The sequence below is a fragment of the Rhinatrema bivittatum genome, chromosome 12 (assembly GCF_901001135.1).
Source record: "Rhinatrema bivittatum chromosome 12, aRhiBiv1.1, whole genome shotgun sequence".
Lineage (NCBI taxonomy): Eukaryota > Metazoa > Chordata > Amphibia > Gymnophiona > Rhinatrematidae > Rhinatrema > Rhinatrema bivittatum.
This window is the reverse complement of record NC_042626.1, coordinates 56,132,315-56,154,770: the sequence shown is the minus strand read 5'-3', so window position 1 is coordinate 56,154,770 and position 22,456 is coordinate 56,132,315. Positions and strand designations below refer to the sequence as shown.

General features: G+C 44.5%; 2 protein-coding genes across 2 annotated transcripts in view; both read right to left on the bottom strand.

Moving 5' to 3' along the window:
• Positions 1 to 22,456, bottom strand: part of C12H17orf53 (chromosome 12 C17orf53 homolog) — a 79,029-nt gene that overhangs the window by 42,730 nt on the left and 13,843 nt on the right. The gene's annotated exons all lie outside the window — the stretch shown is intronic.
• Positions 9,395 to 22,076, bottom strand: LOC115073680 (ankyrin repeat and SOCS box protein 16-like). Its single transcript, XM_029572294.1, has 5 exons — positions 21,677 to 22,076; positions 12,339 to 12,606; positions 11,380 to 11,872; positions 11,169 to 11,282; positions 9,395 to 9,798 (listed from the first exon to the last, which is right to left on the bottom strand). Exons 1-5 carry the CDS (start codon positions 21,978 to 21,980, stop codon positions 9,613 to 9,615), a joined length of 1,365 nt encoding a protein of 454 aa, XP_029428154.1. The 5' UTR covers positions 21,981 to 22,076; the 3' UTR covers positions 9,395 to 9,612.

The following is a 22,456-nucleotide window of genomic DNA, read 5'->3' as shown; positions in this document are numbered from 1 at the left end:
ACTTTATCCCTCATTCACAAATCCCTTGTAAATGAAAATACACACTGGCTTAATCCACCCTTTCTACTCCACACCTCCACAAGATCAACTCATTCTATCCATCAAGCCCCCCCCCCCCCCCCCCCCCCCCATCAAATCCATCAAACTCGCCTCCACTATTAAAAGAGCATTCTCCTTAGCTGGCCCTACCCTCTGGAACTGCATGCTTCCCGACCTTCACCCCTAAATTAAAAAAAACAAACTAAAAACCTGGCTTTCTACAGGCCTACTCTTAAACAATAGACTAACCTTTTACTCCCCTCTTATCCCTAATTCCTCTTTCCCCTTAACTCCCTTTCCACTCTTAAATGATCCCTCACTTGCCTCCCCACCTCCTACCCTCACTTCTCTTCCTCCTTGTTCTGTTCGTATTAATCTAATGATTTATACCTACCTCCCCCTGTAAATAGCCTTGAAATTTTATTCCAACCCTCCAGTTAGCTATTACCTATTATCTCTAGTTATAGTTATATTCCTTATCTGAGTTTTCTAACACCTTCAAGGTTATAATTTAATGTATCTACAGTTTTATGTTCTATGTAAAAATTATGCCCTCCCCCAGGCGCCTGTATTCTGTTGTATGTAAACGGGTACGATGTGCAAACGGTTATCGGTATATAAAATGTTTAAAATAAATAAAACACAGATGGGTGAAGCATTGATGAGTCAGCCCATAGTCTCTTGTTCTCTCTCCTTCCATCATTTGATGCTCTCTTGCTTTGTCATGTTTTTCTCTTTCCTGGCAGATGTGTACATTTGTGAACAGCTTTAATTTTCACTTCAGCTTCCCCTTACCGTTCACGGTATAATCCATACACTTGTGGGACTGTTTTTTCCAGTCAAAATGTAGTTTCCTAGCACATAGACAGATGTGTTCAGGACAGTGTGTTATGCACCTCTACTAGTAGATGGAGATGGAGCAAACTGACGTCACAGTATATATACTCCTGCAGTGACATCAGTTTGCCAGTATTCTCCATCTCCAGCAGATGGTGGATGTGCATTTCCCTCCTGGAGATTGCTTTTGATTTTGGAAGGAGGATTGGAAGAAAAGTTAATTTGCCCCACTCTCCTGTGTGGTTCCTCCCCCAGTTGAGAATTCTTGAGATGATTTCTGTGGTCGCTCAGGTGAGTGGCTTGGACCGGTAGCTGGTTTTTCAGCCTGTGTGGACTTAGCTGCTTGGACAGCTGAAAGGCAGTGGGTACAGGAAGCCGAGTGCAGTGGTGACGGCATATGCCCTCTTCCTCTGTAGCCAGAGACCGTCTCTGAAGTTAGAGTGTTTGTATTTCCTACCCCAGCTCATCCTTTAATTTATAGGCAGGTGCCACTTTCACACTAAAAAAAAAAAAAATCAGCCTTTTAACTTCACGAATTCCCCACACCTTATTGAGAGTTTGATCATTCCCCTGTAGGCCACTACCAGACATATAGTGAATTCACTAATACATTTAAAGGATGCTAATTAAACACATTCCCACTCCCATAGCAACCTAAAACTTAACTAGGAACTGAACAAATTTGAGATGAAGGCAGCAGTCCAGCAGCAAGAGAGGGCTTCCCAGTCTTTTGCATCGAGTGTCACATGTATGATATTTTACCCGCCGGTGAGAAGTACGTGTGCTGCGATGCAAAGAGCTCCTGGCTCTCAGAGAACGAGTCCAATCTCTGGAGGCTAGAGTGGCAGACCTAGAGGAGCTGAGGCAGACAGAGAGGTATATAGATGAGACCTTCAGGGACATAGTAGTCCAGTCCCAACTTCAGACTGGCAGCCCTGGTGCTGCCTTGGAGGAAGAAGGTCTCATAATGGGAGAGCACCAACCAGATGTAGCAGGAAAGGATCCTGTAGCAAGGACCTGCTCTCTAGGTGATGCATTGTCCTTTCGCACTGAGGATATCTCCCCAAGGCCTACTGCCCAGGAGGGAAGGGTTAGGTCGGCCGTCATAGTTGGTGATTCGATTATTAGGAATGTAGATAGCTGGGTGGCGGGTGGGCATGAGGATCACCTGGTAACATGCCTACCTGGTGCGAAAGTGGTGGACCTCATGCGTCACATAGATAGGATTTTAGACAGTGCTGGGGAGAAGCCATTTGTCATGGTACATGTGGGCACCAATGACATAGGAAAATGTGGGAGGGAGGTTCTGGAAGCCAAATTTAGGCTGTTAGATAGAAAGCTTAAATCCAGAACCTCCAAGGTAGCATTCTCTGAAATGCTCCCTGTTCCAGGCACAGGTCCCCAGAGGCAGGCAGAGCTCCAGAGTCTCAATACGTGGATGAGACTATGGTGCAAAGAAGAGGGATTCAGTTTTGTAAGGAACTGGGGAACCTTTTTGGAGAAGGGGGAATCTCTTCTGAAGGGATGGGCTCCACTTTAACCAGGGTGGAACTAGACTGCTGGCACTAACCTTTAAAAAGGAGATCGAATAGCTTTTAAACTAGAACAAAGGGGAAAGCCGACAGTCGCTCATTAGTGTATGGTTCGGAGGGAGGTATCTTCAAAGGATACTAATGATGCATTAGAATTAGGGCATCCCGACAGTGAGGTTCCAATAATAAGAAAAGTAGTCTAAGTGCCTGTAACTAAAAACTCTCCTGAGAGAAAACAAATTCTAATTTATCCCTATCAATTAAAAAGCAGAATGAAAATACATACAAAAAACACACTTTGAAATGTTTGTAGGCTAATGCCAGAAGTCTAAGAAGTAAGATGGGAGAATTAGAATGTATAGCAGTGATTGATGACATAGACTTAATTGGCCTCTCAGAGACATGGTGGAAGGAGGATAACCAATGGGACAGTGCTATACCGGGGTACAAATGATATCGCAAGAGGAGCATTTGGGAGGTGGTGTGGCGCTTTATGTCCGGGATGGCATAGAGTCCAATAGGATAAACATCCTGCATGAATTAGAAATTCATGCAATTAGAAATATCCACCAAGCTAAACTAGCCTCTCATCCACTCAAACACATCAAACACGTGTCCACAAGAGACCGTTCTTTCTCCATAGCTGGTATCAACATCTGGAACAATATGCCCTTGGACTTACGTCTCAAATCCTGCCATAAAACTTTCAATCAAAACCTGGTTGTTTGAACAAGCTTTCACTCAATGATCATTGACTAATCTGAAATGCAGTTTTCATGTTTTATTATTCACCAGCTCGCTGTTCATCCGCACTCCCCATGTTTGTTTCAATCTGCTAATTTCTCTGTGCTCCATTTACTCCTTCTCTCCCTTTGTGCAATATCTGTGATCTGACATTAACTTGACATTGGATTAGGCCTTTAACAGGTTAATGGCATATTTTCTTTCCTGCCTCGTTGTTGAAATAGAATATGCCTTGGTTTTTATAGTTAAAGAAGTTATAGTATGTTCTCCTGAAACCTGTTATTTATGTAAAGCCTATGGCTGTTACTTGTTTACTTCCTGTGAAGCCTGTTGCTAATTTATTGTTTTCTGTAAACCGAGGTGATGTATATCTATACGTACCGCGGTATATAAAAATCTCTAAATAAAATAAATAAATAAATGAGACTAAATGCACAATCGAATCTTTATGTGTATCTCCTTGTGTGTTGGGGAAGAATATAGTGATAGGAGTATACTACCGTCCACCTGGCCAAGATGGTGAGACGGACAGTGAAATGCTAAGAGAAATTAGGGAAGCTAACCAAATTGTTAGTGCAGTAATAATGGGAGATTTCAATTACCCAAAACGCTGGTGCAGGATCAATATTCAATCACCAATCAGTGGTAAACTTTAATAATTTCCAGAAAAGCAGAATACGAAGATTCATACGGCAACTCCATGAATTCAAAATCAATGTGTAATAAATGGTCCCCCGACACGGACCCGTGTTTCGCCAGGCTGCGTCGGGGGGGACCAAAGGTACAGTCAAATCTAAAAAGATAAACAGAGTATATTATTAGAATGGTGAACAAGGAAGGCTACATAATACAATCGTAACAGAGATTTACATACCTTAAAATGAGTACCTGGAGCGCGCAGGCTCGCACAGGTGACAGCTATTTAAACGTGCAAAAAGGGCGCGAACGCGGCAACTCACGCGAGAGCTGTCAAATTAGCAAAGATGGGCGGATCCGTCCCGGCCCCATGACAAGCTAATAGAACAGATTCCATTCAATCTCTCTATTCAGGCCTTGGGGGACCACAGTATTAAGGGTGAAAATCCACTTCTGCTCACGACGCCCCAGGAGCATAGAGAAATCACCACCCCGGACAGGGCGGGGAACCACTTCAATGACCGTAAAGCTAAAGTCAGAGATAGAATGGCCACAGTCAGACCAATGAGAAACCAAAGGTTCATCTACTCTATGCAGGCGGATATTAGAACAATGTTCAATCATGCGTGTCTTTAACATGCGTGTTGTTTTGCCTACATAGAGTAGAGGACACGGGCATCTCACTACATAAACCACACCTTTAGTGAGACAGTCAGAAGAAGAATGTAGTTTGAAAACTCGCTCAGTAATAGGGTGTGTAAATACAGTCATTTGCTCAGTATGGCTGCACATAGTGCAATGTCCACATGGGCCATGTAACCCCAGACTATCAGGCAAAACGGGAAGTGAGGCAGAATGTACTAGTTTGTCCCTTAAGTTTCTACCACGCTTATAGGTGAAGCGGAGGGGGCTGTGCAGAAGATCTGTGAGTGCTAAAGCAGCCCAATGGCGTCTAATCATGGATGCAATCACATTCCCCATAATGGAGAAAGGAAGTATACAATTATTAGTCTCCCAATATTGACTGGGTAAATGTATCATCGGGACATGCTAGAGAGAGAAAGTTCCTGGATGGAATAAATGATAGCTTTATGGAGCAATTGGTTCAGGAACTGACGAGAGAGAGCAATTTTAGATCTAATTCTCAGTGGAGCACAGGATTTGGTGAGAGAGGTAACGGTGGTGGGCCGCTTGGCAATAGTGATCATAATATGATCAAATTTGAATTAATGACTGGAAGGGGGACAGTAAGCAAATCTAGTGCTAAACTTTCAAAGGGAAACTTTGATAAAATGAAAGGAGCAGAATCAAAGGTAAAAAGTGTGCAAGAGGTGTGGACATTGTTAAAAAATACCATCCTAGAAGCACAATCCAGGTGTATTCCACACATTAAGAAAGGTGGAAGGAAGGCAAAATGATTACCAGCATGGTTAAAAGGTGAGGTGAAAGAGGCTATTTTAGCCAAAAGATCTTCATTCAAAAATTGGAAAAAGGATCCAACAGAAGAAAATAGGATAAACATAAGCATTGTCAAATTAAATGTAAGACATTGATAAGACAGACAGAGAGAATTTGAAAAGAAGTTGGCCGTAGAGGAAAAAAATTCATAGTAAAAACATTTTAAAATATATCCGAAGCAGAAAGCCTGTGAGGGAGTCAGTTGGACCATTAGATGATCGAGGGGTTAAAGGGGCACTTAGAGAAGATAAGGCCATTGTGGAAAGATTAAACGATTTCTTTGCTTCGGTGTTTACTGAAGAGGATGTTGGGGAGATATCGGTTCCGGAGAAGGTTTTCATGGGTAATGATTCAGATGGACTGAACCAAATCACAGTGAACCTAGAAGATGTGGTAGGCCTGATTGACAAACTGAAGAGTAGTAAATCACTTGTACCGGATGGTATACACCCCAGAGTTCTGAAGGAACTAAAAAATGAAATTTCAAATATATTAGTAAAAATTTGTAACCTATCATTAAAATCATCCATTGTACCTGAAGACTGGAGAGTGGCTAATATAACTCCAATATTTTAAAAGGGCTGCAGGGGCAATCCGGGTAACTACAGACCAGTTAGCCTGACTTCAGTGCCAGGAAAAATGGTGGAAAGTGTTCTAAATATCACAATGACAGAACATATAGAAAGACATGGTTTAATGGAACAAAGTCAGCATGGCTTTACCCAAGGCAAGTCTTGCCTCACAAATCTGCTTCACTTTTTTGAAGGAGTTAATAAACATGTAGATAAAGGTGAACCGGTAGATGTAGTGTATTTGGATTTTCAGAAGGTGTTTGACAAAGTTCCTCATGAGAGGCTTCTAGGAAAAGTCATGGGATAGATGGCAATGTCCTTTTCTGGATTACAAACTGGCTAAAAGACAGGAAACAGAGAGTAGGATTATATGGTCAATTTTCTCAGTGGAGAGGAGTGGGCAGTGGAGTGCTTCAGGGATCTGTACTGGGACCCGAGCTTTTCAATATATTTATAAATGATCTGGAATGGAACACGACGAGTGAGGTAATCAAATTTGCAGATACAAAATTGTCCAGAGTAGTTAAATCACAAGCGGAGTGTGATAAATTGCAGGAAGACCTTCTAAGACTGGAAAATTGGGCATCAAAATGGCAGATGAAATTTAATGTGGATAAGTGCAAGGTGATGCATATAGGGAAAAATAACCCATGCTGTAGTTACACGATGTAAGGTTCCATATTAGGTGCTACAACCCAAGAAAGAGATCTAGGTGTCATAGTGGATAACACATTGAAATCGTCGGTACAGTGTGCTGCGGCAGTCAAAAAAGCAAACCGAATGTTGGGAATTATTAGAAAGGGAATGGTGAATAAAACAGAAAATGTCAGAATGCCTCTGTTTCGCTCCATGGTGAGGCCGCACCTTGAATACTGTGTACAATTCTGGTCGCCGCATCTCAAAAAAGATATAATTGCGATGGAGAAGGTACAGAGAAGGGTGACCAAAATAAGGGGAATGGAACAGCTCCCCTATGAGGAAAGACTAAAGAGGTTAGGACTGTTCAGCTTGGAGAAGAGACGGCTGAGGAGGGATATGATAGAGGTGTTTAAAATCATGAGAGGTCTAGAACGGGTAGATGTGAATTGGTTATTTACTCTTTCAGATAATAGAAAGATTAGGAGGCACTCCATGAAGTTAGCATGGGGCACATTTAAAACTAATCAGAGAAAGTTCTTTTTCACTCGACGCACAATTAAACTCTGGAATTTGTTGCCAGAGAAGGTGGTTAGTGCAGTTAGTATAGCTGTGTTTAAAAAAGGATTGGATAAGTTCTTGGAAGAGAAGTCCATTACCTGCTATTAATTAAGTTGACTTGGAAATTAGCCACTGCTATTACTAGCAACGGTAACATGGAATAGACTTAGTTTTTGGGTACTTGCCAGATTCTTGTGGCCTGAATTGGCCACTGTTGGAAACAGGATGCTGGGCTTGATGGACCCTTGGTCTGATCCATTATGGCATGTTCTTATGACTGGATTAGGAAGCAGAGTGGCTGTTCTCTTTTCTGTGTGCTTCAGGCTCAGCCCTCTTCTACTCTTCTCTGCAGGCTGCCTGGAGGGGAGGGCTGGAGCAGAACATCCCTGCTGCTCTACCTCTTAAGCCTGAAAAGAAGAGCCGGAACTGTGTTTCTGGCCATTCCTCCACAAATTAAGCCCTGGTAATGGTGGTGTCTAGATTTGCACCGAGCAGTAGCAGCATGTCATCAGCATAAGACTAGAATGTGATTTAACAATCTGATGAGTTTTCCCGAGGGGAGCCATGTAGATATTAAACAACGTAGGTGAGAGAATGGATCCCTCATTAGAGAGGTAGCAGTTTTGAGAAGGCTGTTCCTAAGGTTACCATTTGGCTGTGTTCAGACAGAAAGGAAGTGAACTCTGCCCATGCCTGCCTGCCTGACCTGTCAATTGTGGTCTACTGTATCAAAGGCTGCAGAGAAATGAGGGGGCCATGATTGATGGATAGTCAGAGGTCATCTTATTAATATGGTTTTGGTGCTGTGTTATTGGCAGAAGCCTGACTGGTAAGGGTCTAGTGCACTGGAGGGTACAGCTAGTCACTGAGTTGCTTTAGTAGATTTTTCTCTATGATCTTGCTTAGGAAAGGCAGGTTTGACACCATTGGGGTCTTTGGGATCCAGTTTCTTCAAGGTGAACTGTCCAGACCTTGGTGCTGAACAACAGTGGAATGCAGTTTAACAAACCCTTAGGTTTAGTGGTCATTCTTATTTTGATTTTTATTAGTTTCATTCTGTTAAGCTGGCTTCTTCCTAGCTTCCTATATCCTATTTATTGGTTGTCCTGTTCCCCCCCCCCCCCCCCCCCCCCCCCCGGTCATTGTACTTTCCACCTTTTTGTTAAAATGTAAACTGATATGATGTGTATTTTAATGTCAGTATAGAAAAGCTGTTAAATAAATAAATAAAATAAACCATACTTAGCAAGGTCTGATGGCTGGCATGAATGAGGTTTGAGCTAATAAACTAACTTTGTATTAATGAGTGATACTATGATGGAGCAAATGAGCTGAGTGATATTAATGAAGAGCAGATCCTGATGATTTAATTCATATGTCAGAGAATAAGGTTTTGTGGAAGATGCTATATTTGGTTTCCTATATTTAATTCAACATTTAATTTACATTCATGTTAGGATTCCCATTTGCACTGAAATCCATAAAGTCATTGCCAAGTTATAGTTGATAACACACTAGCTTTCCAGGGTAACAAACAGAGATGGTTGAGGTATTTGCAGAGGTAATTTGACTGTTCCAAATGGAGGTTTCACAACAGCAACACAGCAGAAACATTTTGAAATAAGTTAAAAGCCCAGGGTTTCTTTCTCCAAGGAATTCTGAAGTTTAGCAGAGCTACTAGAAGTGCCCCAGCTGACACAGTACAAGCCACTGGAGCTTGGTACAGAATGAATACTATTTGTTGGCCAGCAGTATCCAGCTACCTGGAGATGCCTTGGTGTGCACTCATAAAACCCTACCCATCCTCACAAGAGTGAGGATGGGTAGGGTTTTATGTCTGTTTCCCTGCTTACTCCTGCCAGCAAAGACAGTACCTATACATCTGGTGTCTTTAGCTATTCATGGGGAGTTGACAGGATGATCTTTTTCTAATCCTGAATTCTACAGATAAGCAGATAGTGGTTCTTACTGAAACCCTGTCTGGTCTTCTGGGGCTTCAACTGGTTTGTAAGTGCAACATGTTTTTCTATTATTAAACTAACATCTAAAGGCAAATGTAGAACAATAAAATCAGCAAGAACTGTGTCCAGTGCTTGTTTCACTGCAGTTGGAGTGTGCAATCTAGTAAAGGTTCATAATGTCTGCTTTTAAGGCTCCCTTGGATTGATAGTCTATAAGTTAAAGGACTCTGTTGCTAGATGAGCATCCATGACTGTATTCCGATTCAAGAACCCAAAGTGCTAGCATCCAAACAGGTCAAGCAGAATTATTCCAGCAGCAGAGCCTCATGTTTTCAAAGGCCTAGCTCTCTTTAAAAAAAACAAACCAAAAAAAAAAACCCAAAACAGGCTTTGAAAAAGAAGATTTTTTTTTTTTTTAAAGCATGAAATATTAATTGCTTTCACTTCATGTGTCAGGTTGGGTTGGTTCATGTCCAGCCCCTCTGGAATTCACAACCCATAAACCTTCATTTCCTAACTGATGACACGAGTGATGAATGAAAAAAAAAGAAAGGTGGTCAGCGTTAGCAAGCTGCCCTATTACAATGAAAAGCTTCTCGGAAGGCAGCCTTTGACTAAAGTGAAAGGGCCGGCCCGTCATCGGATACAGCCCTCGATGTGCAGCAGCACATACGCTTTCAAAGGCTCAGGTAGTTTTAGACCTGGTACCGCTGAGTGGCACCACCCGCCCAGGTACCGCCGCAGGGCCCAGCGGGCGAGGTGCTGCAGCCGACGAGGTTGATTTGTCATCTGCAAGGCCGAGTCATAGAAGATCCGGTGCTCCTAAACGGACGGGAGGAAGGAAGAAGGGACAGTTAAAGTGAAATTAGAGGTTCTTGCTTTTACAAGACTTTCTTCCTCGTCCGTTCCTGCGTGCATTGCAGATCCAGGACTAGTAATGGTTAAATGGTTAATTAGTTAATATAATTTATGATCGGGATGAGTACTAAAAGTGCACCAGTGCTGCCTGGCATGACTTGTAATTATTATTAGAATTAGAACTGAGGTTGATATGGTTGGAAGTGTAATAATTATCGGTTAATTAGTATTAGTAACAGTTAGTTATGATTATTAGTGATTCTAGAGGAACTTTAAAATATGCTAACCTCTATTCTGAGAAATTCAGTCGGTGTGGTAAAAAAATATGTGTAGGAATGAGTCTCTGCAGGGCAGACACCAATAACCCCCACACCCACCCAGGAGCTGGTCTGAAGACTTGTTCTTCAGGCAGACATTTCACAATTTGTGCACATTAGGGATGTTTCAGAAGAGAGGCCAGTGTGGTTAATTTGATTTGCAGTGATCCATAGAATAAGGAATCGTTAAGACGAGAGAAATACAGTTCTTCATCCCCTTGGGTTCCACCCCGTTGGGGATTTTTCATTCAGTTAACACTTTCTATTCCCAGTGCGACTGGACAGAGTTAGAGATATGCAGAAGTGCCCGATGACTACGACCACTCCATAACTGACTGTAAGGACCAGTGACATAGTAATAGAGTAGATGGTGGCAGAAAACGACCAACTACCCACATCCAGCCTGCCCAGTTACTCCTGTCCGCACTGCCAAGGATCTATCCCAGTTGCTAACACTAGAGCGTGACCATTTGTAGGATACCACTCCCTATCTACTGCAGTTTTTTTATTTTTTTTTATTTTCCTCCTTTGTACTTTACCATCATGGGTAGATATTCATGTCAGAGGTCCCCTATTCAGTTCCCATCCAGCATCCCTCTCCTTCCTTTGACTTAACCACAAAGCTTTGTAATAACCTAAATAGCCACTAACAATAGCTTGGCTGTTGTCTGATCTTGGTCTTCTCAGCCCCCTGTATAACCTGCCAAACAGACCCAGCTGCCAATTAGTTCTCATCGCAGCCTGCACCTATATCCTGTGCTCACCTTCCTAAACAAGTAGATATATCTCCCAATTTATCTCTTTCCTTCTATGTGCTGTGCCTGTAGGTACAGTGCACACCTAACTCTTAACGGAAGGCTTGCATATATCATGCTTATAACAAAGGAAAAAAGTGGAAAAACAAGAACACGGGTTGTCCTAGTTGGTCATAAAGAGCAAGCATTATCATCAGGATGCAAAGAGAACAAGCCTTTGCCAGCACTGCACTGGCCACAACCATGCATGAGCTGGCCATACCTGCCAGAGCTCTGGTGGAACGGCTTCCACCCAGGCCTCACAGGAAAGGATTCGATCATAGGAGTTCAAGAGGACTTCCAGGGTCCTTGGGGACAATGAGCAATACTTCCACACCTGAGAGAGGATTGTCCAAGAAAGACAAGTGGTGAAAAAAAAGGAGAGCGGTATTAGGAGAGTGAAGAAAAAGAGCAGAAGGGATTGAAAGAGGTACCTTGGGGTTTACTGGTACAGCTCCGTGGTTGAGTAGAGCCAGGACAATCCTCTCTGGCTGCCAGTCCAAATAGTCCTCTACAGCTTGCAAGATGCAGTCCAAGGGTGTGTAGCCAGCACAGTTTAGGGCATTCACTTCTGCCCCATGCTGGAGCAGCAAGTCCACAATGCGATGGTGGCAGTTGCCGCATGCGTTATGAAGAGGAGTGTGGTTTTTCCTGCCAGCCATCTTCACATCTGCCCCACAGTCCAGCAGCTTCTTTACCACACAGTAGTACTCGCCAGCCTTCTCGGGCTCCTCAGCGCTGGCACAGGCGGTATTTAGGGCCGTCTCCCCTGCTCTGTTCCTGAGTGAGAGGTTGGCGCCATTGCAGAGGTAAAGCTTCACGTGCTCCTCCAGGCCATGCCTGGCTGCTACATGCAGAGGGGTAACACGCCTGTCCCTGGTAGTCAGATTCACCGAGGCACCGCTCTCCAGCAGCATTTGTGCGCATCTGGAAACAAGGTACATCTTTAGGTTAGCATGAAAGACCTGTGGCTGGAAACCAGTCATTCCCTGTTTTTCATGAAATCAACAGAAAAGGATCAGTGATCTTTCATTTGAGAGACATAAAACAAGACGAGTCGGCTTGAATCCATTAGGGTCTAGCATTACTGTCATATGTGTTGGGTCCCTCTCCATAAAACAAAGTAAAACATCCCAGGCTTTAGAAAGTTGAGGACTAGGGTGTGATAGGTGGGTCAGAGAAATCCAGGATTGGATTAAATTGAGACATTCCTGGCCAAAAGCGGAATATCAAATGTTTGTAAATACAGAAATCTCCTCATTGCAAGCAAGTTAGAAAGCCGATTGGCCTATATGGGGTAGTTTACCAAATTTTGGTTCTACACTTGTAATTTATAGGCTCACGTATGACAGATGCCGACTGTAACAGGAATCCCAGCCACGGTCAAACCTACTGGAGGGTCTCTGGTGTGGTGCAGACGTGCAGTGGGGCACTGCCATCCTCCGAAAGGATGTTTGGGTTGGCACCAAAACTGAGGAGGAGCTGGGTGCATTCAGTGCGATGGCTCGTGCAGGTGTCATGCAAAGCAGCTCGCCCGCCCACTGTGGCATTGACATTGGCCCCTTGCATTATTAAGTGCTTTATACAGTCGGTGTAGCCTCTGTTGGCTGCGATCCGTAAAGGGGACGTGTGCTTCTTCTTAGGGTTCAAAGCCCAGAGACCTGTAGCAAGGAGCAGAAAAAGGAGATGGGTTAATACCCGTTGAGGCCTACAATGTCGGAGGGTTGCAATAAAGAAACGGAGGTGGGTGGTGCTACACTCATCCCAGAGATGAGAAAACAGGTACATCTGGTAAAAAAAAAAAATATGCCAGAGATGCCTAAGAGGCAAACTAAAAGAGCACAGAGCCAGGCTATCAAAAGGTTACTAAGTATTAGTTATTAATTTAGATGTCGTAATTCCCAATAGATTCTTTCGCAAGAATGCAAACAAACAAACCATTTGTCTTCAATATCCCAGCTACTAAATGAACCTGTTCTGAAATCTCTCTTCTAGTGAAAATGTCCAGCAAACCCCTTCCCCCTCCTGCTAAAGGAAACGGGTGAACATTTCAGGAACCCTACTTTCCTTCTTTGGTTAAAAAAAAAAATTGCATGCAGTTATGAAAGCAACCGCTAAGTGACTTTATCTATAATAAGGGTATCATTAAATCTTAGCAACTGGTTTTCCCTTAAAAAAAATTTTAAAAAAAGGCAAGAAATGGAATCAGCTGGTGTCCACAGGCACTAACCAACCAATGACAAGGCAGATTTAAAAATGTTTGATAACAACCAATGGCAAAGAAGCTTTAAGAAAGCTCAATGACATCGCAATGTGCTCTAACCCTCTGGAGATTTCAACTGAATGGGACCAAACTAGCTGGTTTTCCTGTAGGAAAGCAAAAGGAAAACGGCCTCTTGAGCGTTGGAGCAAACAAAAAGCATGAGCTGGGGGTCACAGGGTGCTCTACTATCTGTGGCACAAATTTGAATGAACTTGGAGGAGCAATTCCAAAGTTATTGGGTGGTGACAGACCTGATGATCTTACAATGCCAGTTTCCCTAGGGGATACTAGAGTAAAAGAGGGCCATTGTGATCTCAGAGAATTCAAAGAAAAAGAAATATTCTGCACAAATAATTATCTCAGCAGAGAAAATATCACAGAAAAGCAGGCCTGTATATCGCGTCCTGCTCAGATGGTTATGCCAAAAGCTGCAAAATAAAACAAACCGTTGTAATGATAATCTTCTCACAAACTTGTGCTGCTGCTCCTCAACCAACGGAGGTGAGGAATCCTTTCACTTTACCAAGCAAACCCTGAGCTCCCAGAAATGGATGTATGTCTGGAAGACGAAGAAGCACCTCCTTTGCCCCCATAGAAGTGGCTGTAGGGTGACTCTTCTCATCTGATGGATAGTGAAGACCTTACAGACGGACACGACCCTAACTAAAAACAGTCTTCAGGGTGCAGAGGCCTTAACACTAAAATAGATCATTAGTGGAGGAAGCAGCGACCACCTAAGCTGCATCCTGCACCAGGATGGCAAAATCCCTTCCGAACAGATCATAAAACAGAATGAACAAGAATTTGCTTAGTAGTCGGTATATTTAAGGAGAATCACCTTTTCGTCTGTCCCCCTGGAAAGGGCTCAGTCATGAACTGAAACATCAGCTGGAATTCTAAATAATATTGTTAACTTTCTGAATGCCTGGCACTATCCTCATTCCTGAAGTCAATGATAATCCTTGTTTATCCAACCACTCCGTATCACACCTGTGGACTCAGCATGGCTACTGCTGTGCAGGGTACCTGCCAGCATTGCTCTAGATCCTTCAGTCTCAATGGGGCAAGCCTAGAACGTGGGGAGCACCAGCTAAGGTGTTGGATTTCAGATCAGAGATGATGTGAGTCTTAAGACAGGAATTGTGTGATGTTCTGAAGGTGACTGCACATTGGGACGCCAGAGGGGCTCTTCTACTAGTGCTTTGTGCAGAATATTCAATGCTGGTTGGCACTTCCCTCTTTCTTTGGATCTTGTAATGTAAAGCAGGATTTCTAAACCTGGTTCTGCTGTACACCCCAGCCAGTCTGGTTTTCAGGCTATCCCTAATGCATATGCATGAGCTAGATCTACAGGCATCGTTCCACTGCATGCAGTACATCTGCATATTTATAATGCAGGAACATCCATACTTTCTCTATCCATTTTATAAAAATAGGAAAATTGGTTCTTATCTGCTAATTTTCATTCCTGTAGTACCACAGATCAGTTCAGACACCTGGGTTTGCATCCCTGCCAGCAGATGGAGATAATGTTTCATTGACATTGTACATAACCCAGTGTGCCATCTGCATTCCCTCAGTATTGACCTGTACCCAAGCCAAGACCACTTCATAAACCTAATTGAAACCTCTCCCTCTCACCATGCGAGTTGGTCTCTGGACTGATCTGAAAATGAGCAGGTTTTCCTTTCCTGTACATACCCAGATCAGTCCAGACGTCTGGGATGTACCTAAACTCCCTCAAACTGGATGAGACCCTGAGAGTTCCACTTGCAGAACACGCTCACCAAAGTTCATAGAAGTCGTAGCCCTGACATCCAAGCGATAATGCCTGGTAAAAATGTGCAGCGAACTCCAAATAACTGCTCTACAAATCTCCTGCAGAGATCTTGTTGAGTCTCTGCCCAAGAGGTTGCCTGAGAATGTGTAGAGTGAGTCCTTAAACCGGCAGGCACAGGACAACCCTTAGAAATATGTTGACCCAATTGCCTCCTTCAGCCACCATGTGATCATAGCCTTTGATGCATTGACTCCTTTCTTTGGAAACTTACAGATTAGAAAGAAATGATCCAAAGTACGGAAATCATTAGTAACCTTCAGATAATGCAACAAGGCTTGCCGAACATCTAAGAGCCTAAGCTCCCTCACATGAGGCAAGGAGGAGTCTAAATCTGAAAAAGCTGGAAGCTCTGCTGTCTGACTAAGATGGAATGCTGAAACCACCTTTGGTAGAAATGATGGCACCGTACATAACAATACCCCTGAATCTGAGATCTGAAGAAAAGGAATTCGACATGACAAAGCCTAATTCTCTGAGATTCTCCTGGCTGAACAAATGGCCACTAGAAAAACTACTTTAAGTGTCTAATCCTTTATCGCTGCCCTCTGTCAAGGTTCAAACGGAGACTCACACATTCCTCGTAGTACCAGATTAAGATTCCAAGACAAACAAATCTTCCTTACCGGAGGATGCAAACTCTTAACCCCCAATGACATCCGGATGTGCTGACAGGATATCTCTGCACCTTACCCCGGAGACAGCCCAAGGACACTACTTGGACTCTCAAAGAATTAAAAGCCAGACCTTTGTCCAAACCTTCCTGCATAAACAACAAGATATGCGACACAATGGTCTGATCCAGCTGCACTCCGCTAGCCACACACCAGGACTCGAAGACCCTCCACTCAAACATACGCTGAAGATGTGGAAGGTCACCTGGCCTGCAACAAGCTGGCAATCACAGCTTTGAAATATCCCCTCTGTCTCAATCTTCTCCTCTCAAAAGCCAAACCACGAGACAGCAGTGAGCTGCCTAAGCCGAACATATTAGGCCCTGATGGAGAACATCTGACAAACAGCCATAGACGGACTGCTGAAGTTTGGCTATGTTGAGCAGATCTGCGAACCATGGTTGACGAGGCCACTCTGGAGCCACCAGAATCACCTTTCCCACCAGAGGCCAAGGAGGGAAAACATAAAAGAATTCCTCGAGGCCTCGAGAATGAGAGCATCAATTCCCTCTGCACTGTGCTCTCTTTAGCGGCTATAAAACCGAGCCGCCTTGGTATTTTTTGTGGTTGCCATTGAGTCCATATGGGGATATCCCCATTTCTGGTGGATAAAACGCATTGCTGTCTCAGACAGTTCTCACTCTCTGAGGTCCAGTTTTCTCCAACTGAGAAAATCTGCCTAAACATTGTCCACCCCAGTGATATGATGCCGCTATCCTCTCCAAGTGTTGTTCCACCCAGAAAATCAACTCCTGGGCTTCCCGAGCTACCATGTGACTCTTTGTCCCACCTTGACGATTGATGTATGCCACTGTTGTTGCATTGTCTACAAGAACCCGTTACTGGACTGCAGAAAAGCAAGTAACACAAAATATACTGCTCTGATAGACCATGAGGCTTCCTGTTTTGACCACTGGCTCTGCGCCAACTGATCCTGATACACTGCCCCCCAACTGGAAAGACTGGCATTGGTGGTGACTATCATCCAATTCATAACCTCCAATTCCACACCACGTTCAAGATTGGCACATTTAAGCCACCATGAAAGACTCTTCCTGCCTTCCCCTTGAAGCAGAAGGAGCAGATAAAACTCATCTGACAATGGGTTCCAGCAGGAGAGCAGAGCTCTCTGAAGAGGCCACATATACATGAATGCCCAATGCACTAGCTCTAATGTTGATGCCATAGAGCCCAAGACCTGCAGATAATCCCAGACCTTGGACACTGGGAGCCCTAGCAGATGTTGAATCTAACCCTGTATTTTCAACAACATCTCTTCTGTGAGAAATACTCTACCTGCCAGCATGTTGAAGCGAACCCACAGATATTCCATGGTCTGGGATGGGACTAGATGGCTCTTTGCCAGATTCACCACCCATCCCAAAGACTTTAGGCGTCCCAGTACTTTCTGCACTGACTGCCAACAAAGGACCTCTGATTTCACCCGAATGAGCCAATCATCCAGATATGGATGCACCAACACATCCTCTCTTTGTAATGCGGCCACCACCACCACTATCACCTTGGTGAAGGTATGAGGAGCCGTCACCAAATTGAAAGGCCTGAAACTGAAAATGTTTCCCTAGGATAATGAACCTCAGGAACCTCTGGTGCTCTGATCAGATGGCTACATGCAGATACACCTCTGTCAAATTGAGAGATCCTTGGAACCTTACTTTGTGTACTACCGCAATGGCAGACCTCAGAGTTTCCATGTGGAAACGAAGAAGCTTGAGAGCCGCATTCACTTTCTTTAAATCCAAGATCGGTCAAAATGTTCCTTCCTATTTTGGCACTACAAAATAGATGGAATACCTTCCTGTCCTTTGCTCTTCTTGAGGAATAGGGAATATAACGCCTAGACACCGCAAGCGATCCACTATCTCTTGAATCACCACTCACTTGGTCAGAGGAGCGCAAGGGGAAGACAAAAAGCTGTCTTGAATCAGATGAGCAAATTCTAATGTGTAACTGTCTCTTAATATACTTAAGACCCACTGATCCATCATAATTTTGGCCCATTCCTCGTAAAAGAGAGCTAAGGGCCCTCCGATGCCCAGAACCAAAGAGTGGGCCATCCTCAATTCATTGCGAGGACTTCGCACCTCCGAACCTTGTGCCAGGATTGCCACGGGACAGCTTTCTATAACCCTGAAAGGACTGACCCCAAGACTGATATCTCCCTGTGGATTGTCTCTGAGGTCCCGAAGAAATGTTTGCTTGGTGACATTTCTTACTATCTCTAAACCTTGCCCTAGTAGGAAAAAAAATTTGCCTCAGGACCTGTCCTCTGTCAACTTATGTACCTTGGACTTGCCAAGATGCTTCATTATCAGCTCCAAATCCTCTCTGAATAAGAGTTTCCCCTTAAACAGAAGAGCTCCTAACTGAGATTTTGACCAAATATCTGCTGACCAATTCCATAACCACAGTAATCTCCTAGCCGACACTGCAGAAATCATGATCCTGGAAGATGTCCGGATCAGGTCATACAGAGCATCCACCCAATAAGCCACCGCCGCTTCCGAGTGTTCCGCCTGCTGCGCCATCGGGCATGATACATCCTGCATCTCCTGCAATTCTGAACTTAATGCACAGAAGCCCTCTGCATGATACTGCTACAAATTGCAGCTTATATGGCCAGCACTGAAACCTCAAAAATCCTTTTGAGATGAAGTTCCAACTTGCAATCTTGCACATCCCTCAGAGTGTCCGACCCTGCTACCAAAATGGCGGTCTTCTTAGTGACTGCCGATGCAGATGCATCGACTTTAGAAGTGCTAGCAGCTCTAATGTCTCCTCCAGCAATGGATAATGCTTCATCATTGCTCTGCCAACTCTTAAGCCATACTCTAGAGTGTCTCTCTCTAGAAATACCAACTTCTTAACCGACATGAAAAAGAAGTTTGGGGCCGATCCACACAGACCATCCAATACAGGATCCACACCCTCCAGGTCAGACTTCTCCCGAGGTACCTTGATCCCCAGTTCTTGAAGCACTGATGGAATCAAAGGCCAATGTTCTTCTCTTTAGAATAGATGGACCACCTTGGGATCATCCCCTTTAGCAACCAGAACCTCCTCCGGTACCTATGTTGGATCCTCTGCATCCAGCATCTAATCTATAATCGGTAGAGATGTGAATCGGAACCGGAATCAGTTCGGTTCCGGTTCTGATTCAAATCATGCATTTTTTTTTGTCCGGCCTGATCGGTTTTTTTTTTATCGGCTGCGCCCGATCCGATAAACAAAAAACCCACCCGACCCTTTAAAACTGCTCCCTTAGCCTCCACCACCCTCCCGACCCCCCAAAAAAATGTTTTAAAATTACCTGGTGGTCCAGTGGGCCCCGGGAGCGATCTCCCGCTCTCGGGCCGTTGGCTGCCACTAATAAAAATGGCGCCGATGGCCCTTTACCCTTACCATGTGACAGGGTAACCGTGCCATTGGCCGGCCCCTGTCACATGGTAGGAGCACTGGACGGCCGGCGCCATCTTTAAAAATGGCGCCGGCCGTCCACTGGATGGCCCGCGCCATTTTTAAAGACGGCGCCGGCCGTCCAGGTGGCACACTGGGTTATGTACAGGTCAGTGAAACTTTCTCTGGCTCCATCTGCTGGCAGGGAGGCAAAACCCGAGAGTCTGGACTGATCTGGGTGCATACAGGAACTGTGTGTATATTTTATGCCTGTAACAACCCAGAATAAAACGCGGAGGCAGGTATTTTACAAAGTATGTGCAGACTCCACTTCTGAAGATGCTTCTGTGCACACCTGGAATCAACGGTTCACTCAGCTCTTCGCCCAGTTCACCTAGACCCTCCAGCACTTCTGCCAGAACCCCTGCCAGTTGACCCAGGCCTCCCACCCAAAAACTGCAGAAAACAGATGATGTCAATTGCGCCAAGCCCATCAGCAGGTGTAAAAGTGTTCGGACAAGTTCCGCAAAGCGTGCGGGTGGACTGCTTACAAAATAAAAGCTTTCGCGCGTGCTCCTGAACTCCGCCCCCGAACGCCCGTTTTCCCCACTGTTAACATTTGCGCGCAACACTGCAAGCACGCACATACTCCTGAGGTTTATAGGATTACAGATACATGCTATTCGCTCACATATATGCTAATTTTGCGCTCGCAATCCCCGCAGAACTTCTTTAAAAATTGCCTCTCTTGTTTTTCAAAATTAAACAATGAGTTTGCAACCCTATGGGGACGAAGCAATGCTTGTTCAGAGACCTCTCCTTTTGCTTACTGGTTTGTAGCCGTCGGATTCCCAGGACAGTGGAAAATCTTGGCTTACAGCAGCATGAATGACAGGACTTTGTGTACAGTGTCAGAGCTTCCAGCTGTCCTGCAGAAGGCGGGCTTCCCTTCGTTTTGGGCAAATCACAAGGCGCCCCCCTCTCTCTAGAGTTCATCTAATCTGAAAGAGCTCAAAAGCCCCTGTATAGTAACAACTTTCCAAGGTTGGCAGCTTTAGAAGTTCATGGCTCTGCAGCCACTCCTCGGATAACAATTTTCTCAAGAAAGCAAGCACGGCAATTTCTGTCGGCAATGTTAAGCTGACGTGAGCCTTCGTTAAAGAAAGGAGATCCCTGTTTATGCAATGTGCAGTCCTCCCTGGTTGTCGGCTGCCCTTCCTGCAGGGCCTCCCTCCCAGGAGCACTTTTGGATATTAGCTGGTTTTGCAAACAGCAGCAGCTGTCATCTGGCAGGGTCTGCACCAGAGTTTAAGATCATGGCCAACTGCCAGCAAATTATTTGAATTCATAGCTTTTGTTCGAATTTGATTTCAAACAAGAAAGTGCCTAGGAATGGCTGTGATGAATTGGGCCAGATTTTTATTTATAAGTTTGACAGAGCTCCTCCTTGAATCAGACGAGACCAGAAATGGAAACAGGCTGGGCCGCTACTGTCTTGTAACCAGCAGCAAAGGACAGGACCGCCAAAAGCTGGCACCGACGTTCCTGTTAACCTTTACTAATTGTAAATTAGTAAACTCACAATTATATTGTGTAATCAGCTAAACTTATAAAGAAAAGTGCATACAAGAAAAAGGTGAGTTTTAAAACCAACATAATAAAAATAACCCAAATAATACACTACAAAAAACCCCCCAAAATATAAAAGCACAAAATTGCAACCACAGCTAAATCCCTCTTTAACCTAACCCAATAACCCATTTTGAGTCTATGGGGAAAATGCTTGGTAGTGAAGTCCCAACATAGTCTAATCCTTACATTTCTATCCCAGCTTCTCAATCCTATGGAACTGCCCAAAAAGGCTTACAGCATAGTAAAATATGTTTCAGCAGTTTGGTATTTAGGAATGTCACTTCACCCTCAGACTTGTTCCTAGAACTGTACCTGTAGACTACACATTCCAGGTTTCTCTAATTGCTTTTCTTCCTTATTTTTAATTTTCCTTCCTGCACATTTTCATCTCCCCTGTGATTTTGTTTCCAGTATACTGCTGCTCTCTCACCTACCCTAACAGGTCCAGCAGCTTGCTCTAGGGCACAGAATCTTCCCCGAATGCTTCTTTTAACATGCAGTTCTACACAACGAAAGACTGAAGGGTAATGCCCCCAGCATCAGTTCCATTCATTAATTAAGCCATCTTACAGACTGCAATCTCCATAGTGTTCATAAATTTGCTGCACAAGGTGCAAAGTTTCTGGCACAATTATTGCAAAACCTAAGCCGTTTGCTTAGCTCAGGGGGAGTCTGTGACTTGCTAGGATCTTCCATATTCCTACCCTGCTGATCCAAGACTTTTGTCCCCATGGATGAATTAGCTGTAGCACAGTGCAGTTTAGTGATTAGCTGCTTTAATAGTAGATGAGATGCCTTTTACACTGGATGTTAGCTATGAATCTTACATTACTAATACCTCTAGACTGAGCAGTCGGATCTGAAGATATGGGATGCGAATGTTCTAATTATCAAATAGGCTTTCCTACCTAGCTCCTCAGACCATAGCAGCTCCTCGCTGACTGTCTCCACGATCAAGTTAGCAGTCACTTCGTCCTTAAAGAGGTCCTTGATGCACTGGAGGTCACCCGTGTACAGGGCTTTGTGGGCCATGGGGTCCCGGCAGTAGCGGGGTTGCCGGACCAGCATGGAGCTCCTAGGAGCTGGCGAGGTCCTCCTGGGCAGATAGTGGCGGGCCAGAGCTCGCCTGCGGTCTTCCAGCTCCAACATTTCCCTCTGCAGGCGCAGGGACCGCAGTGTGGACGAGGTGAAAGCGAAGGTCTCCTGGGCCATATGTAGGGACCTGGAGGCTGAGAAGGGGACTGTTGGGCCAGCGTTAGTTCTGTAGAGATCCAGAGCAATGCAGCGATCAGCTCCTAAAAATACAGTCACGAGATCCTGCTCTCACCCCTTCATTTAATGGAAGAGGGTGCTATAAATAGGTGGAGGCTGGTAAACATATTTATGCAGTGAAAGCAGAAATCTCCCTGAGGCTGCCCAAGGTAATTACCCTGGCAGCAGTGGGACTGGGCTCTGGTGTGCAGCTGCACTATGATCTCATGTCATCCTCTTCTCCAGAAACATGCCCACAGAAAGCAGGGCCTGTGCAAAATTGCATAAATACAATACATTTTGTAAATTCTTAACTTGTTGGTTATTTGAATTTCACTTTTTTTCCTGCACTGCTTTGATCTTACCAGGCACCCATTATATGCAGTGGAGGTGAGAGACAGAGGTTGTGGGAGGGGGGCGAAACCTGTCATGCCCAG